This window comes from Amia ocellicauda, chromosome 4, assembly GCF_036373705.1.
Source record: "Amia ocellicauda isolate fAmiCal2 chromosome 4, fAmiCal2.hap1, whole genome shotgun sequence".
NCBI classification, from domain to species: Eukaryota; Metazoa; Chordata; class Actinopteri; order Amiiformes; family Amiidae; genus Amia; species Amia ocellicauda.
Genome location: NC_089853.1, coordinates 22617931 through 22632812, shown reverse-complemented (window position 1 = coordinate 22632812; position 14882 = coordinate 22617931). Strand labels below are relative to the sequence as shown.

At 34.3% G+C, this 14882-nt stretch overlaps 2 protein-coding genes across 2 annotated transcripts in view; one reads left to right on the top strand and one right to left on the bottom strand.

Moving 5' to 3' along the window:
* LOC136748011 (protein FAM227B) overlaps positions 1 to 14882 on the top strand; it is a 40042-nt gene that overhangs the window by 13039 nt on the left and 12121 nt on the right. The window lies entirely within an intron of this gene.
* fgf7 (fibroblast growth factor 7) lies at positions 640 to 14881 on the bottom strand. Its single transcript, XM_066701420.1, has 4 exons — positions 14709 to 14881; positions 13552 to 14133; positions 3330 to 3436; positions 640 to 3035 (listed from the first exon to the last, which is right to left on the bottom strand). Exons 2-4 carry the CDS (start codon positions 13835 to 13837, stop codon positions 2820 to 2822), a joined length of 609 nt encoding a protein of 202 aa, XP_066557517.1. The 5' UTR covers positions 13838 to 14133; positions 14709 to 14881; the 3' UTR covers positions 640 to 2819.

The window sequence follows — 14882 nt, the reverse complement described above, 5'->3', positions numbered from 1 at the left end:
TGATCTTTCAGACATAAACAATTTCTCTCTATGTGAGCTGGTAACTAGAAAAACAATCTGGTGATTTAACTATTTGAACTATGTAAGTCATCCCTGAATGATAAGAGTCATCCTTGAAAGTGTGTTTACTGTACATATATATGTGTGTGTGTGTGTGTGTGTGTGTGTGTGTGTGTGTGTGTATGTGTGCATGCGTGCGTGCTTTTCGTGAGTTTCATACAAATACATCCTTTTATTTAATAATAGAAAATCCCAGCCACTGACTTATCTATCAGTTTAAGATGTTGTGAAACACCTTCTATTGTACAACTATGTGCATTGCATTGTGTTCTGCTACATGACAAGGGCAAAAAATGAAATCACACTTCTACAGGAAAATAGAGGCTAAACATAATTTAGGACCTTTTCCAAACCCAAACGGCCAGGAAGGCACTTGATCGCTGTGGGAACGGCACACATGCCTTCCAGACAGCAAAGTTTGCTGTTTCAGGAAGTGAATAGACTTTGACCATCAATGAAGGTTTGAGTCATTAAATGGAGTTAGAAACTAGGCTTATCAAGACCCTTTTTCTGGGAATGGCTTGGAAATAACATTTAAAAATAAATGAATGATTGTTGTCAAATTCAGACAAGCGCCACTCGATATACAATGTGTTTGTTTATTAGTATTACAGAAAAGATTTACAGTTTTTAGAGCATATTGTTCTGGAATACCATAGAACATAATTTCAAAGGATTTGGCACCTGCAATGATGCTTACATTTTTACAAGTTGGTATAATCTTTTCTTTGCAACATTATAGATATTTTTCTTATTTTAAAGACTTATAACAGAGTTACGACAAATTACAATGTCTCTCTTCAGATCAATAGTGGATGAAAGGTGGTTATTTTGTGTGTCCTTCCTATCTTCTTTTTTGGCAAGAGCACAGTTAGAAAGGGGCCTGTTCATTTGCAACAGTATAGCAGAGGAGCAAACCTGATCTGGAGAATGAAGCACATATCAGACAGACATAACTTAACATGAACTTTATATAAATAACTTAAATAACATACAACAATAAAGTATAAACACAACCTTAAAAAATTAATGTTGCAATATACAGAATGCACATATAATGGTTTAATGAAACAGGTTAGAATTCTAAGAAGCATGATACAAAAAAAATATGTTGATAGTTACGAGATGACCTTTTTTTTCTTTTTTTTTTTTTATGCAAGAATATGAGTTATAAAGGTGGCTCTGAGGCCAGTGCTTCTGTGATTGAGAAATATTAGCTTGAGAAATAGAGCTTGAGAAACCAAAGAAGTGGAATGTCATAAGCAAAACTCTAAAGAATCAGGCCAGTCATTTTAAACGGGGGCAAAGTCCAATGCCGAAACAGATTTCCTTTTTCACAAGTGATTCACAAACACTTCACAATGTTAAAGATATGTGTATGAATAGTGAAATAGTCATCTGCAGCTTAAATTATATTAGCTTAAACTAATAAATCTTAAACAGTGTTTACCTTGCAATTTAATACTGGTATAATTCTTTTCAGCAGCTTCAAAGTCTTGCATAGTTAAAATTAACATTTTATATATCATAGTTTGAATTAATTTAGCAGCCATGTAAATAACTATTAAACTATTACTAGCCAATTACATTTTATCAAGGGAGCAGATTATACACGCAGTTTATAATAGCAGAAGTTGTTAATACTTTTACAATAAAGTAGATCATCGATAAGTTTGTTAAAAAAAAATCTTATAGTTGAAATTCATATCTCTTATAAAGGTACTCAGAAGGATTATCTTCTGTTTCTTTTTAAATGTTCATTTTGAAAAGGCAAAGGAAAAGACCAAGCCCAGCTTGTTTGGTTTTCAGTAGGCATTCCAGCTTTCTTTAAAAAGTCCAATACATAATTACATAAGTTTGTGCATTTATTTATTTTCTTGATTTGAACATGCTGGTGAATAGTGTTAAATTCACACTCCCGACCAGGTATAGCTATAGTGTGTGTTGGTACTTCTAAATGTACAAAGACATTTTTTATATGGTTCAATCCACAATTTGTTAAATATTGTTAGTGGTTGGTTGATCCTTTGTGCATTAAAAAGGTTGTGTTTGTGCATTTCTGTTTTTCAAATAATAAAAAAATAATAATAACAAAAGTTATCATCAGTGCCTTGTCTCCATTCCAACTCTCAGCCTTCAGTGTTAAAGTACTATCCTGTACTAAAATCTCAGTTTATTGGTATAAGAAGAAGAATTCACATAATTATCCTGTTGAAAGACAACACCATACAAATACCTTAATATTTGCAAATGTTTCTTAAAATGGCAAGAAGTGACTTTTTTGAAGTGGCATCTGAAGATTTAAAGACATCTTTAATCTGCACTGGATGTATCTATCAAAAATATGTCAGCTGTTATTTTGCTAGGTGCATTCGTCAAAAGCTGCTAGGTCACTGAGTAAGCACACCGTAAATATTTGTATCTTATTCCCACCTGTTTTTTTTTGTTTATTTAATTTTATTTATTTACTACATTGTATTGGGAAAATAAGTATCTTGGGTTGAACCCAATATGAGCTAAATAAATCTAAATCTGTCTCATGCCACTTTTTCTAAATGCTTAATATTAATATTTTACGAAACGAGAAGAACTTTTCTGCTTTTCCAATCTTTCTTATGCATGTGATGTCAGAGTGCTTAGTTTTGAAGATAATCATAATGTGGGCCTATGTACAGTGACATTCAAATGACTGGAAGAGTTATGACTAAGTCCAAAATTCCACACAGAGTTCAGAAGAAGAAAAAAGCATCACAGCAGTTTTAATCCACTTTCTTCTCTTCCTCTCTGCACTTCATGGGTATGAAATGTGATGCTATATTCTCCTTCTTTGTCCTTTTTCCTCTGACTGGGGTACCTTTCTGAGATAAGGCAATAAACATGTCTTTGCCATTATTTTTCCATTTTGCAGAGGAGTATGCATTGAAATAGTTTTCTAGGAAAACCTCCTTGAAGTTGCAGTCCTCGTTGTAGATTTTCTATACGTTAACGACAAAAAAAAAGTGTTTAGTTAAAAAATGAATTTTTAGAGAAAATGTAAGACAGTGGTTTGGTTAAATGTGTGTATGTGTGTGTGTATATATATATATATATATATACACACATATATTTAATTTTGTATGTAACAAAGTTTTTTAAGAGCGTGCAAATGTTTATCATCACCTTGAAAAGTAATTAATTATTAGGAGTGCATGCAAGAAAGTGCTGAAATGTGGCTACATGTACAAGACCACTGAGTGAATTGGATAGCAGGCAGTACTCCGATGTCTTACCTTGCCATATAGTTTTCCAGTCTTGTTCATTGCCACATAGTATTGGCTTTTCACTCCTTTAATTGCCAGCACACTTCCCTCCGAGACTGTCCTGATTTCCAGAATACCTGCAATGAACAACAAGATCGTCCGTTCCTTAGCAATCATCTTCATTATAAAAACAGGATGGGGTCTTTGCTGCTAATCAGTTTGTGGTACTTCTGGTTTTATTTTAGAGCTGTTAAATGGTTTGGGTGGCCATTACAGCAACCACAGCTCATGCAATTGCACATATGGGTAGCAGATTAAAGATCATTCCCTTAGGAGAAAAATAGCTGCCCCTTCCCATTTGCTTTGCACGCTAGTGTGCAGAACTGTAGCTGAACTCTTTGCACATAGAAAACAAAAGTTCCTTTTTTTTTTCTTTTTTTTTTGGCACATTTAGTAATTTTAGGATTTTGTCTTTTTTTTTTTTCCTGAAACTAAATTTAAAAATTAAAGGCTGAGCTACAGAAGGATACTGTGATGGAAGCATTTGTAAGGACATTCAGACACACAGGGCCAAATTAGGTTTTGAAAAGCCTGTGGGAATTAGCAGCTGTCACACTTTTTATTGCAGCACATTGAAACTGTGGAAATTGCCAGTGACAATAAACAGAGCAGGAGAATAGATCTTTTTGGGCAGTCATCCTTCAGACACATAGGCTAATGATGATTTTACTGCCATTGTTTTGAAGAACAGAATATGCAGTGCTCTTTGAAGTCTTAAGCTACGATGAGCCCCCCACCCCACTACAGGAAACAAGCCTAATTGGCGCAATGCCGATTTTAAGCAGAACAGCTTTTAGCCGTGAAAATAAAATATTTCCATTCCTTCGTACCTGTGAATTTCAAGAAATTAGTAAAGCAAATGTGTATCATAAATAGTATCTCCTTTCTTTATTTCAAACCAGTAAAGTAAACACCCTGGTTGGAATAGACCTTACACAAGTTTTTTGTCTGATTTTCCAAAGTACCTTCAAATGTTTCCAACTATAAAGCTCTCCATCCTGCATGAGATCATCTTATCTTCTGACCTTCCCAAAATGTCATGCCAATGAACTGGACAGACCCTTAACAAGCGGAGAAAATGCCCCACGCCCCCCTTCTGCCAGCCTCCTTTTCTCTGTCTCTTAAATATGGATTTATTTCCTTACAGAGCTTTTTGTGTGGCCTCAATAACAAATGGAGTGCTTTGTAGCTCTGTCTTGTGGTACAGATAGGATTTCAAATTAGGAAGCAGTTGTTGTTTTTGTTATGTTTTTTGTTAACCAGTTCACTATGTTCAGTAGACCTTTTATATGAAAATAAAACACCCATAAGATTAATGTTTTTTTTTTTTGTGAGTTAAGTCATTAAAGTGTATTTTTTATATTAAAAATACTCATTTTTTTACTCCATTCCAAGCAATGCTTTAGATTTGTGATCCAGAGCGCCTGTCAACATAATAAATCTCACCACATGTTAAGTGTCATTAACTATAAAAAGAGATGTATTATATGGCTAATATTTTTGTTTTTTAATTCAAGATTATTAAACTTTACCAGAGATTTGCAGCAATCGCGTATGTAACTATGTTCAGTGTGGTTGTTTGACTTTTTAAAATTGTATTTATGATGTGTAGTCTTACGTGCAAGTGAAAACTTGTGGTATTCTCATAATGTTGTCAAAGTACCTGAATCATTCCCATGTGGACTGTTTGATAAGTTCCAGTTTCCTGGTCAAATTACAAACAGACTGAGTTGTAGATTGGTAGACATAGTCTTACATGGTGAAAGGGGAGGAAAAAATCTGTATGATTTTTTCTAATGACTTCAAACATTTATACAACTTCTAATAGGTACAGTGGTAATCTAATTATTCTAAATCAAATAAGAAACATCTTTATTTAGTGTAATTTTCACACTTGGAGTACACTCTTTGATATCTTTGATATTTAAAGCTAATTTTAGCATTTTTCGGACAATGTCTATAGATCTACTTTTTAGTTTGGCACAAACACAATTTACATTGAAATGATTTAGATCTTTATAAAAACTATGGGTTCATACATTTTTACAGTAAATGTTTTAACTAAGTATACATTTCAAATGCAGATGAGAACTTTAACACTAAAATAACCTGTAATTATTATTTTAGTTAGATGATTGATGCAAATAATTAAGATTAAGTAACTTCAGACTTTTCAGGGTTTTAAACCAATTTATGTAAAGTAGAAATCCAGTACTTATTTGATAATAATAGATTTTACAACTAGACATATGTAGTATTTCATTATTTTGTAGTTTTGTTTGATTACCACATTTGTTCTATAACATCAATCTATAACAAATCTATAACGTTGGGTTATTTTCTGCCATTAATAGATTAATAATAAAATAATTTCTGGTTACACTTGATTTGAATAAACTTATATAACATATGTGATTTTGTGTGTGCGTGCATGTGTGTGTGTACGATTGTGTGTCTGTGATATGTTTTCTATTGCTCCAGGCATGTTTTTTTTTTTTTTTTTTTTTTCATCTCTTTGGTTTACCATTTGTAGCATGTAATATAATAATGCTTATCATCCATTCTCTACCACAGACATCTCTTCAATTTTAGGCAAGGCCACAGAATTTCTGAATGAAATTGCTTTCATGCAGACAGATTCAACTATGAAAATTAAAGTATGATCTTAATGTTTTCAAGGCCTCACCATTGAACTCATCCTTGTCTGAATGTTTCAATGTAATGTGGCACACAGCATGTCACGGACAATCTTTATGTTGACATTTTTACACAAGTCACAACTTTACTTTGTGGAAGAACGATTTAAAAATAAAATAACGCAGAAAGCCTATGTCATGCAGCTCATTTACAAGCCTTACAATACAAACATATATATGAATTACCTGTGAGAGAAGTTTTAGTCATTCAGACATGTTTTGATTACAAGAAAACACTGTTTTACATGAAAAGGGCAAACAAATAATTTTCTAATTTACTGGCTTGTTAAACATGTACAATATCAGATGGTATACATTATTTCCACACAAGCAGGGGCTGTAAAGTCCAGGGAAAGGCTAATACGCTAATAAAACACAGTTGCAGTCCTGTGATTCAAAGAAAACATCTGCACCCGCAAAACAATCCACCTCTCTTAATACTGTGACAGTGTGTTTATCAAAGGCTCCCTTGCATTTTATATGTTTATAAGCTTAATGGATCAGAAATGGCCGAGTGTAAACACGGTTTCCATTAGAAGAGGGTAGCACAAAATGTGGAATGGCAAAGAGAGGTGACAGATGAGCACCGTGCTCTTGCCTTTGTCTGTTGAAGATGCACTTTGATGTACAGGGATAATGGGAAGGTTTATTCAGATGTCTATGTTTTTGTGACTGTATTATGCATAAAGAAATTTTCATGATACATTTTGTACAGACTAATCAGAAAACTGATATGTGGTGATGCACTGTGCTATAGGGGAACTGTACATTGTGATTCAGCACCAAAAGCACATACTGATGACACAATTGATGAGCAGACATTTCCCATTACTGCTATAAAGAAGGTGAATATTAATATTATTATTATTATTATTATTATTATTATTATTATTATTATTATAGCAGATGCCCTTGTCCAGCGAATACACATACAGTAGAGGCCTACAGAAGTACAACCCTGCGCCTGGCACATGCAGCAGTGCCAAAACTATTGGACTGGATCAGTGACTGACAAGCAACTAAACACTCACTGCCCGGTCTTCCTGTTCAAATTCAAGAGTCTATTGAGATTAAACAATACATAGAAGAAGCCCATATAAAAGACAGAAAGATGAAATTAGATGATTTACAGAGATGACCTGGAAAAGAGACACTGTCCCACTAATATACATGTCCAAAAAAATGTGGTGGCTGTGAATTGTCACATTAAAAAAATGAAATCCTAAAAGCATTTGTACTGCCACTGAATTTACTTTTAAGTCTTTTAGGAGAATCTCCAGGCATATTAGTTATCTGATGAGCCTCTTCAGTAATGGAAAGAACAGCACTAAGAGCCAGTGTTGGGGCAGTAACTCTACTGGAACACAGCCTGCTATCTGTGGCATTTTACAAGCCTACTTCCTTACATGTCTACTCAATCTTCTCTTCCTTCTGCTTGTCTGAAGCTGTTGGCACCAACATTTTTTGTCACAGACTGCTCCCTTTAAATAGGCACTCTTTACGGACTGTGATGATAGATGTCTTTAAACAGGCGGTCACGGAGCGGTCTTTGAAGTTGGTACTTCTGCTGGGCTGTTATCACTTACCATATCTTTCTTTCCCGAATAATCAAAAGGCAACAATTTCTAACAATAACACTCAGCATTCAGTAGAGTCTAGTTTCCACCTATATGAAAACATGAAACATTTTTTTCAGGATATCTCATTTCAGTACTAGGTACAATTCTGAAGTTAAACTTCATATAAGAAAAAAAGTGTTTTTAAATTGATTAATAGATTATTATTATTATTATTATTATTATTAAGATTGTTAAGATTATTAAGGCTCTTAAACAAGGTGGTAAGTCCTCTTGCTCTCCATTGCCCTTGAATTATACAAACTATTTAGTCTTCATGTTTTTCACATAAAGAGGATTGTGAGATTTGATCCTGCTTGTTTTGTTTTGTGGTTTTGCTTGACCTATCTGTGATCCTGAAAGCAAAACCTTGCCCTAGATGGATCACTTCCAACTGAAAAGCTGGATGATGTTTTATTTTATAACATAGCGTGCTGCAAAAATACATACAGCCTAGCACCAGTGATGGATTTCTTTGAGGTAAAACAGAGGTATTTCACAGTCCTCACAGAATGTGTACTTTATTACTGCTTCATGTTTCAGCAACTGCAACTGTTTAGCAGATATAAGGAGACACTAGTATGCACATGTTGGTTGCAAATGTTAACTGTGTTGTTCAGGGCATCTTCATAAGGCTTTCCCTCCAGCTTGAACAAATTTACCTTAACATTTGGGACCAGCCTCTGGCTAAGTAAACTCATTTGTGGGTGATCCTTAATTCTGTCCACCCTGAATAGAGTCGGCATACACCTTGCTTTGATTTTCTTCTTGTTAAGGTCGTGGGCCACTGGGGAATGACTGATGCTTGTCAGTCAGGAATACTAATACGACACTCACAGCAGGCTATATGGCTGCATAACCAGACTTGTGAAGCCATGAGAATTTGACTCTGTGATTCACATCTAACTATAATCAGTTGACAGGAATTTCAAATTGAATTGTCTAGATGTTACCACTGCTTATATGCTTATCTAACTTACAGAATACGGATCATGAATTTGACTTCATTGCTGGGTTTTCAATAAACAAAGCGATTTAGCTTGGTTGCGCACACTTTTGAATTCAATTTTGTATTTCTTTACAGTCTACAACCAGCATTGAAATATAAATATATTCATATGTGAAGTAGTGAGATTTTGTTTTACAGTTTTCATACACAAGACATGTTTAATGTACACTTGAGCCTGCAAACACAAAAACTATTTACAGTGATTTTCTAAAACCAACAATTAGCTGCCTTTACTATTACTTCAGGAAATAGGAATACTGAAGAAGACAAATAATTATGCATGACCGAGCTGCAGAAAAAACATTACTATTGTTACAACTGGTGCCCCTGACTGTTTACAATGCTCATTTTCAAGCACTATTACACGTGGCCTGCTTTTATTATTATTATTATTATTATTATTATTATTATTATTATTATTATTATTATTATTATTATTATTTCTTAGCAGATGCCCTTGTCCAGGGCAACTTACAAAATATAAGCGCAATACAAAGTGCAATAATACAGTGCAATTCAAGGCATAATACATTTTACAAATTCACAATTTACAAAAAGTCAAAGTTAAGCGCTAAGGGAAAGGGAGCATAGGGGAAATCAAAATAAACAATATAAGTGCAAGTAATGCAAAGGCAAGAGTATGACAAAACGCTGCCTGTTTGCATACAAATCATAATTTATATCCGTTTAATAATGAATCCTTCTAACGCTATACCTATATATATATATATATAATCTTTTGGGGGAAATAGTATTGTATACATAATACACAATTATAAATTGAAGTTGGACTGGGGAAATATATATATATTTGTTTATTTAATTCTCCATGCATGTGTGATGTTTCAAAAGATCATTAATAATGTTAATAATCCAAAACATAGATAAAGGAAAGGTTTTCAATTCCAGTTTTTAATCGAGGATTAAAATTAATCTAATGAACTGAATAATTAGAAGAATGAATTTTGTTGTCAAGATTTGTAATGAAGACACCACTAGGAAGTAGTGTGATCTGTGCACTGTAAATATGCACGGCTGTTGTTATCCACACATAAAACAGTAGTGTTTGATCATCATGAAAGGCCTGTGGTAAGGAAATGTTTTAAATGTTGTCAAGACAACAGAGACATTCCTTTGACATATTTACAAGTTGCTCATATGAGGATTCCCAGAAGTATGTTTTTGAACAATTTGTGGATGTTGAAGAGATGCATTTAATTTGGTTTGGCTCTGACTGTGTATAAACACTCATACTCACAGAAAGTATGTGAGTGTGTCCCTCACACACACACACACACTCACACTTCTTATAGACTTATAGACTTGCTTATTAGAATTAATTAGTCCACCTGCTACTATTTAGCAGCAGTAACAGTATTTCTAACTTAAGGGCTGCAACATCCTAAAGAACAGACACATTGTGCTCTTTCCCCTATAACTATGAATGAAAGCAGAATGTGCCCATGCTTGCAAAGTGATGCAGGTTAGGCTTTATGTAGGTGCTGTAGTAGGTAAGTTTTCACTATTTCTTTGCCACTAGGTAGACCTATGGGCTTTTATGTTGAGACTGTACATCTACAACCAATGTAGCGCACCTGTCGCTAAACTAGTAATGTAGTACAGTTGAGTACCCTAAGGAGGAGAGGTGAATTACTTAACTTAACCAGACTCTATTATGGATGACTGAATCCAGCATTAATAGCCATTCTCAGTCATAGAGATCAACTAGGAACAAATGAAAACTGTATGTTTTTTAAGATCAAAGTAACTGTTTTGAGCTGTATCTACTTAAACATGCGTGTAAAACAGCATTTAAAATATAGGGCTGCGCTGATGTTCCTCTTTGTATCCTGTTTTTCCCACACTGTTCCAAAGAAGGCCCATAATAATTCATTCAAGAACTGGATTTAAACACTGCCTTGCCTTTGTACAATGTGTTTTACTGTGGTCATGGCAAGTCCTCAAGCCTCACATTTGTTCATAAAGTAATTGATTTATTTGAATTTCCTTCACTCTTGCATGTGCGACTGATTTACTTCCGATATAGAATGCCCTAAATAACAAAAAAAAAATAATAACCAAGTATAAATACTTTTGAAGGTTTTGATGCTGCAGATGGCAGATTGCCTTTAATTTTACGTTTTGTAGCCACCCAATTTTTTTCAGTTAGTAATTTCCTCTTCCTTTTAAAACAACTCTACTGCATGCAATAGGTTCTCCAAGCCTTGTTAGTACACACAGCTAGGAAAATGTGAATTGAAGATTTATAAGTTGTATTCATGCTTCATGCTGGTCTCATCAAAAGCTCTTATGTATGTTTCGCTGTGTGTCGTGCGTGCAGTTGTCAGCCACATCTGTGTGTATCAATTTCCCTGCTTTTCAACGCCAATTGTTACGCAAGCATCTTTTCAGTCCACACTTCAGATGGGTTCTGTCACGCCAACATTTTTGGTAGCAGGCACTTTGTGAGATTTGAAGAGATGGGGGCTGTCTGTGAGGTTTTCATGTGGGGTTTGTATCTGTATGTTTTTTTTTTTGTTTTTTTTTCAATGCCATGCTGTTTCCACTTATTGTAAAATTGAATCGCAATGTCTGCATCCAAAAACACATAATTTAGTTACTGCTAATGCCCTATGAAGTAAATGTGATGAGTAGAGATTTCTGAAAAAGCATATTCGGTTTATGTGCTCCTTCCTATGTGTTAAACTGCCCTTTCTTGTAAAGTTTTTTTTCATATTCTGTGCAACCATGGCAATGGTCTTTATGAAGCAGAATGCATTAAAGCATTACAGATACATTTTTAGTTGTAGGAAATGTTTGGGATTCAAAGTGTCCCCTGTGCCTCAGAAAATGTAATATCATTAAATAAGTTGCTCATACATTATTCTTTTTGTAGAGAATGAGAATGACATCATGGTACACTCTGCAGGAATAAAAGCAGGAATAAAAGTAATGTGCCAGGTGATTATATAGGTATGGCATGGAAGTTAATTGGAAAAGTGTATAATTTAATAGTTTAAATAAAAGTAATTTGTTACATTTTTATTTTTAATCAGCAGTTTGCACAGCAAATTACAAATACTACTGATTGCTAAAATGATCATTTCCCAATTAATTAATACCTTCTTTGGTTTGTTTATACTGTCTTCATACCATTCTTGATGTTTGGATTGCTCTGATTGCACCAGGGAGCCACACTCTGATCACATGTACAGAGAGCATCCACTGGGCCACCGAAGAATGTCTGATCAGAATAATTATTGTTTAACCACTGCTCCATTCGTAGTGAGATTTTAGGGGATGGGGAGGGGTGTGGGGACGTGGAGGGCATTTAAGTATACCTAACCACAGAATCTTGTCCATTGTAAACAAACACCATATCAAAACTGATTGAAGGTCAGGAAAATCAGGTACCATTGACAAACTTCATTTTTATTTTTTTCTGTGCTTTACTGAATTATTGGTTGAATGTATGCATTTTTTTTTATATGAGAGGAAAAACAACCTTCATTGATCTGAGTACTATATTTCTCACATCTAAGACCTCACATGAGAGACGTATGTTTTTAATTTTCCCCCTCTTCAGAGGATATTAGATTTGTTGTCAAAACTTAAATTGCAGCACGTTGGTTTGGATAATGTTTCAGGAGTGCAAGGGTTAAAACAACAAAAAGAAAAGGAGTAAAAAAAAAGTATACCATTAAACATCTTGATATGTTTATAAGGTTTAACCTAAAGTCTGCCATAAATTGCAGGGAACCCGAGATTAATGTAGTTCTGTGGAAAGAACAGGTGCTCTACCTAATAAGTGTTTGAGACCATGTCCAGACAGCAGCTACAGAGCTACAGTGTTTTTACTGGATTGCAAGTGTTGACCTGACAACCACTCTTGGACCTTAATTACCTATTGGTTTACTTCACTCATGGATCTAATATTATTTTCATTCACAATTTTCATCTTCAAACAAATAGCCTGAAATACTACCAATTTGCTTAGTATTTCAAATAAACTAAATATCTTTGACTTTTTTAACTCGTTGATGCACTTCACCAGGCAATTGTCTCAAAAAATGTAAATATATATTAAATATAGATATTATATATTTTATACATGAAATTCACTGAATGAAATGTATCTGAATATATTTGCTGATCAAATAACAGTACGGTGCTCATTAATTGAAAACAGATTTGTTTACTTTGTTTGGATCTGTGTTTGGACTGTGAGAATCCACACTGCCAGGCCAAACACCTGTTTTCTTTTATTGCTGTCATTTTGTATGCCTGTGCTCTTTTAACTAGGATGACCTATTAGCTGATTATATTGTCAAGAAGGTTGCATAATAACAATATATTTACACTGAATGTCCTGTCACATAATTTTGCTTGTATTCTGATCATTTAATAAATAAATAAATCTATTATCATCTTAAAAACAAAAACAAAACAAAATTATAGTATAGTCATGTTAGAAATGGGAGTCACATCTTCTATACATTTAGTGACTATATACATTTAATTCACAGATGAAGCATTACAAATTTATCCTCAGTTTTGACTTTTGTTTTATCTTTTGCAAATAAGAATTCAACATAAGAAGGACGTGTGTTATTAAATCAATTCAAATTCTGGAACTTTAAACTCCCAAATTGTCCAGAACTATGAAGTGAGAAGTATAAAATACAGAATAATTTGAAATGTGTGCAATAACAGGACTTTGGTGCATATAATTTTAACAGTCAATTCATTTTTTTTTGTTTTTGATTTGTGATAGCCAACAGCTTTTACATTAAGAATCATAAGGTTCACATCATGCAGTTACTTATATAAGCCAGTATTTAATAGAGAGAAGGAGAATATAAGATACTTACTGTAGCAGTTGCTTTCATCTTGGGTTCCATTAATTCTTCCAAATTCATCAATTGTTAGAAACCACTGTGTTCTGCTGAAAAGCTGTCTGACTCGTACATCCCCTCCCTCCATGTAGTCGTAATTTCTTGTGTGCCGTTCATGTTTGGAACAGTTCATAATTGCAGCCAGTTGCTCTGGAGTTCTATCATTGCAAGCTAAACACACACTGCCCACTAGAAAGATAATGTGCAAGTACAGTCCGGAGAGCAAAGTTGGCAGGTTCCATTTCAGCATCCATTTGCGCATTATAATACAATGCTCTGGGTATTCACGAACAACATACTGAAATAGAAATAAAAAATGCAGACTATTGCTGCTAGGTCCTTGACCTGGCCTCTCTCTTCAGCAAAAGGTGGTCTTCAAGAATTTAGTGGCACACCTTTCTTGAAACAGATGCCTTTATCTGCACCGCACATCAAAAAGGTAGTTTTCTGTAATCCTCTGTTGTTGTCTATTGGAACAGCAGATGAGAGAGCACAAAACAACATACACTGTGGTACATATCCACGCTGTTTGTGATGACAGGGATGTCAGTAGCAGAGCTGCAAGAAACAGAGCAATTTTTACAAATCATTATGGTCAGACTTGTACTATGATTATATCTAAAGCCACTGATTTGGAGGTATACACGAAAGCAGAGACATTTTCTGGTAACATGCAGAATACAATAACAAATGCTAACAATTTTTTCTCGCATGCATATTAATTTCCATAATAATTGAACTGTTTGTTTTATGTCCAGGCAGATTTAAATTAGTAAGCATTTGACTGAACTGCAGTGCTAAGTAAGTATTAAACATCTGCTTTAGTTTTTCTAAATTTGCTCACCTCATACTTATAGCCATGCCTTTATAATCATTGACACTTCTGTGGTTAACCAAACTCTTTCCGGAGAACTGCCCACAATTTCTCTCGTTTAGTCGTCTGGACAGACTGGAGACTTTCAGTACCACCTCTTTGTCAGCTATGCACACGCAGACCTAACTGTCTGAATAGCAGTAACTTTCTTCAATCATTTCCCCAATGGCAACATTTAAATACTTAATAGAATCTGACAATGTCTGGAGAAAATAAATAATTAAAAACGAAAAAACAATTATGACATAAATTAACTTACTTTTTAAGATTTGTTGACAGCTGCAAATATCGATAGTCTTTTCTCTCTTTCATGTGGCAAAATAAAACTTGTTCTTAGCCCAGAAAAGTCTTCTTCTGAGACATAATTGTTCCCATGTATCAAGTGCTAACCCAAGAAGGGTTTTCTGTGCATCTTCACTCTGTTGTTATTCAG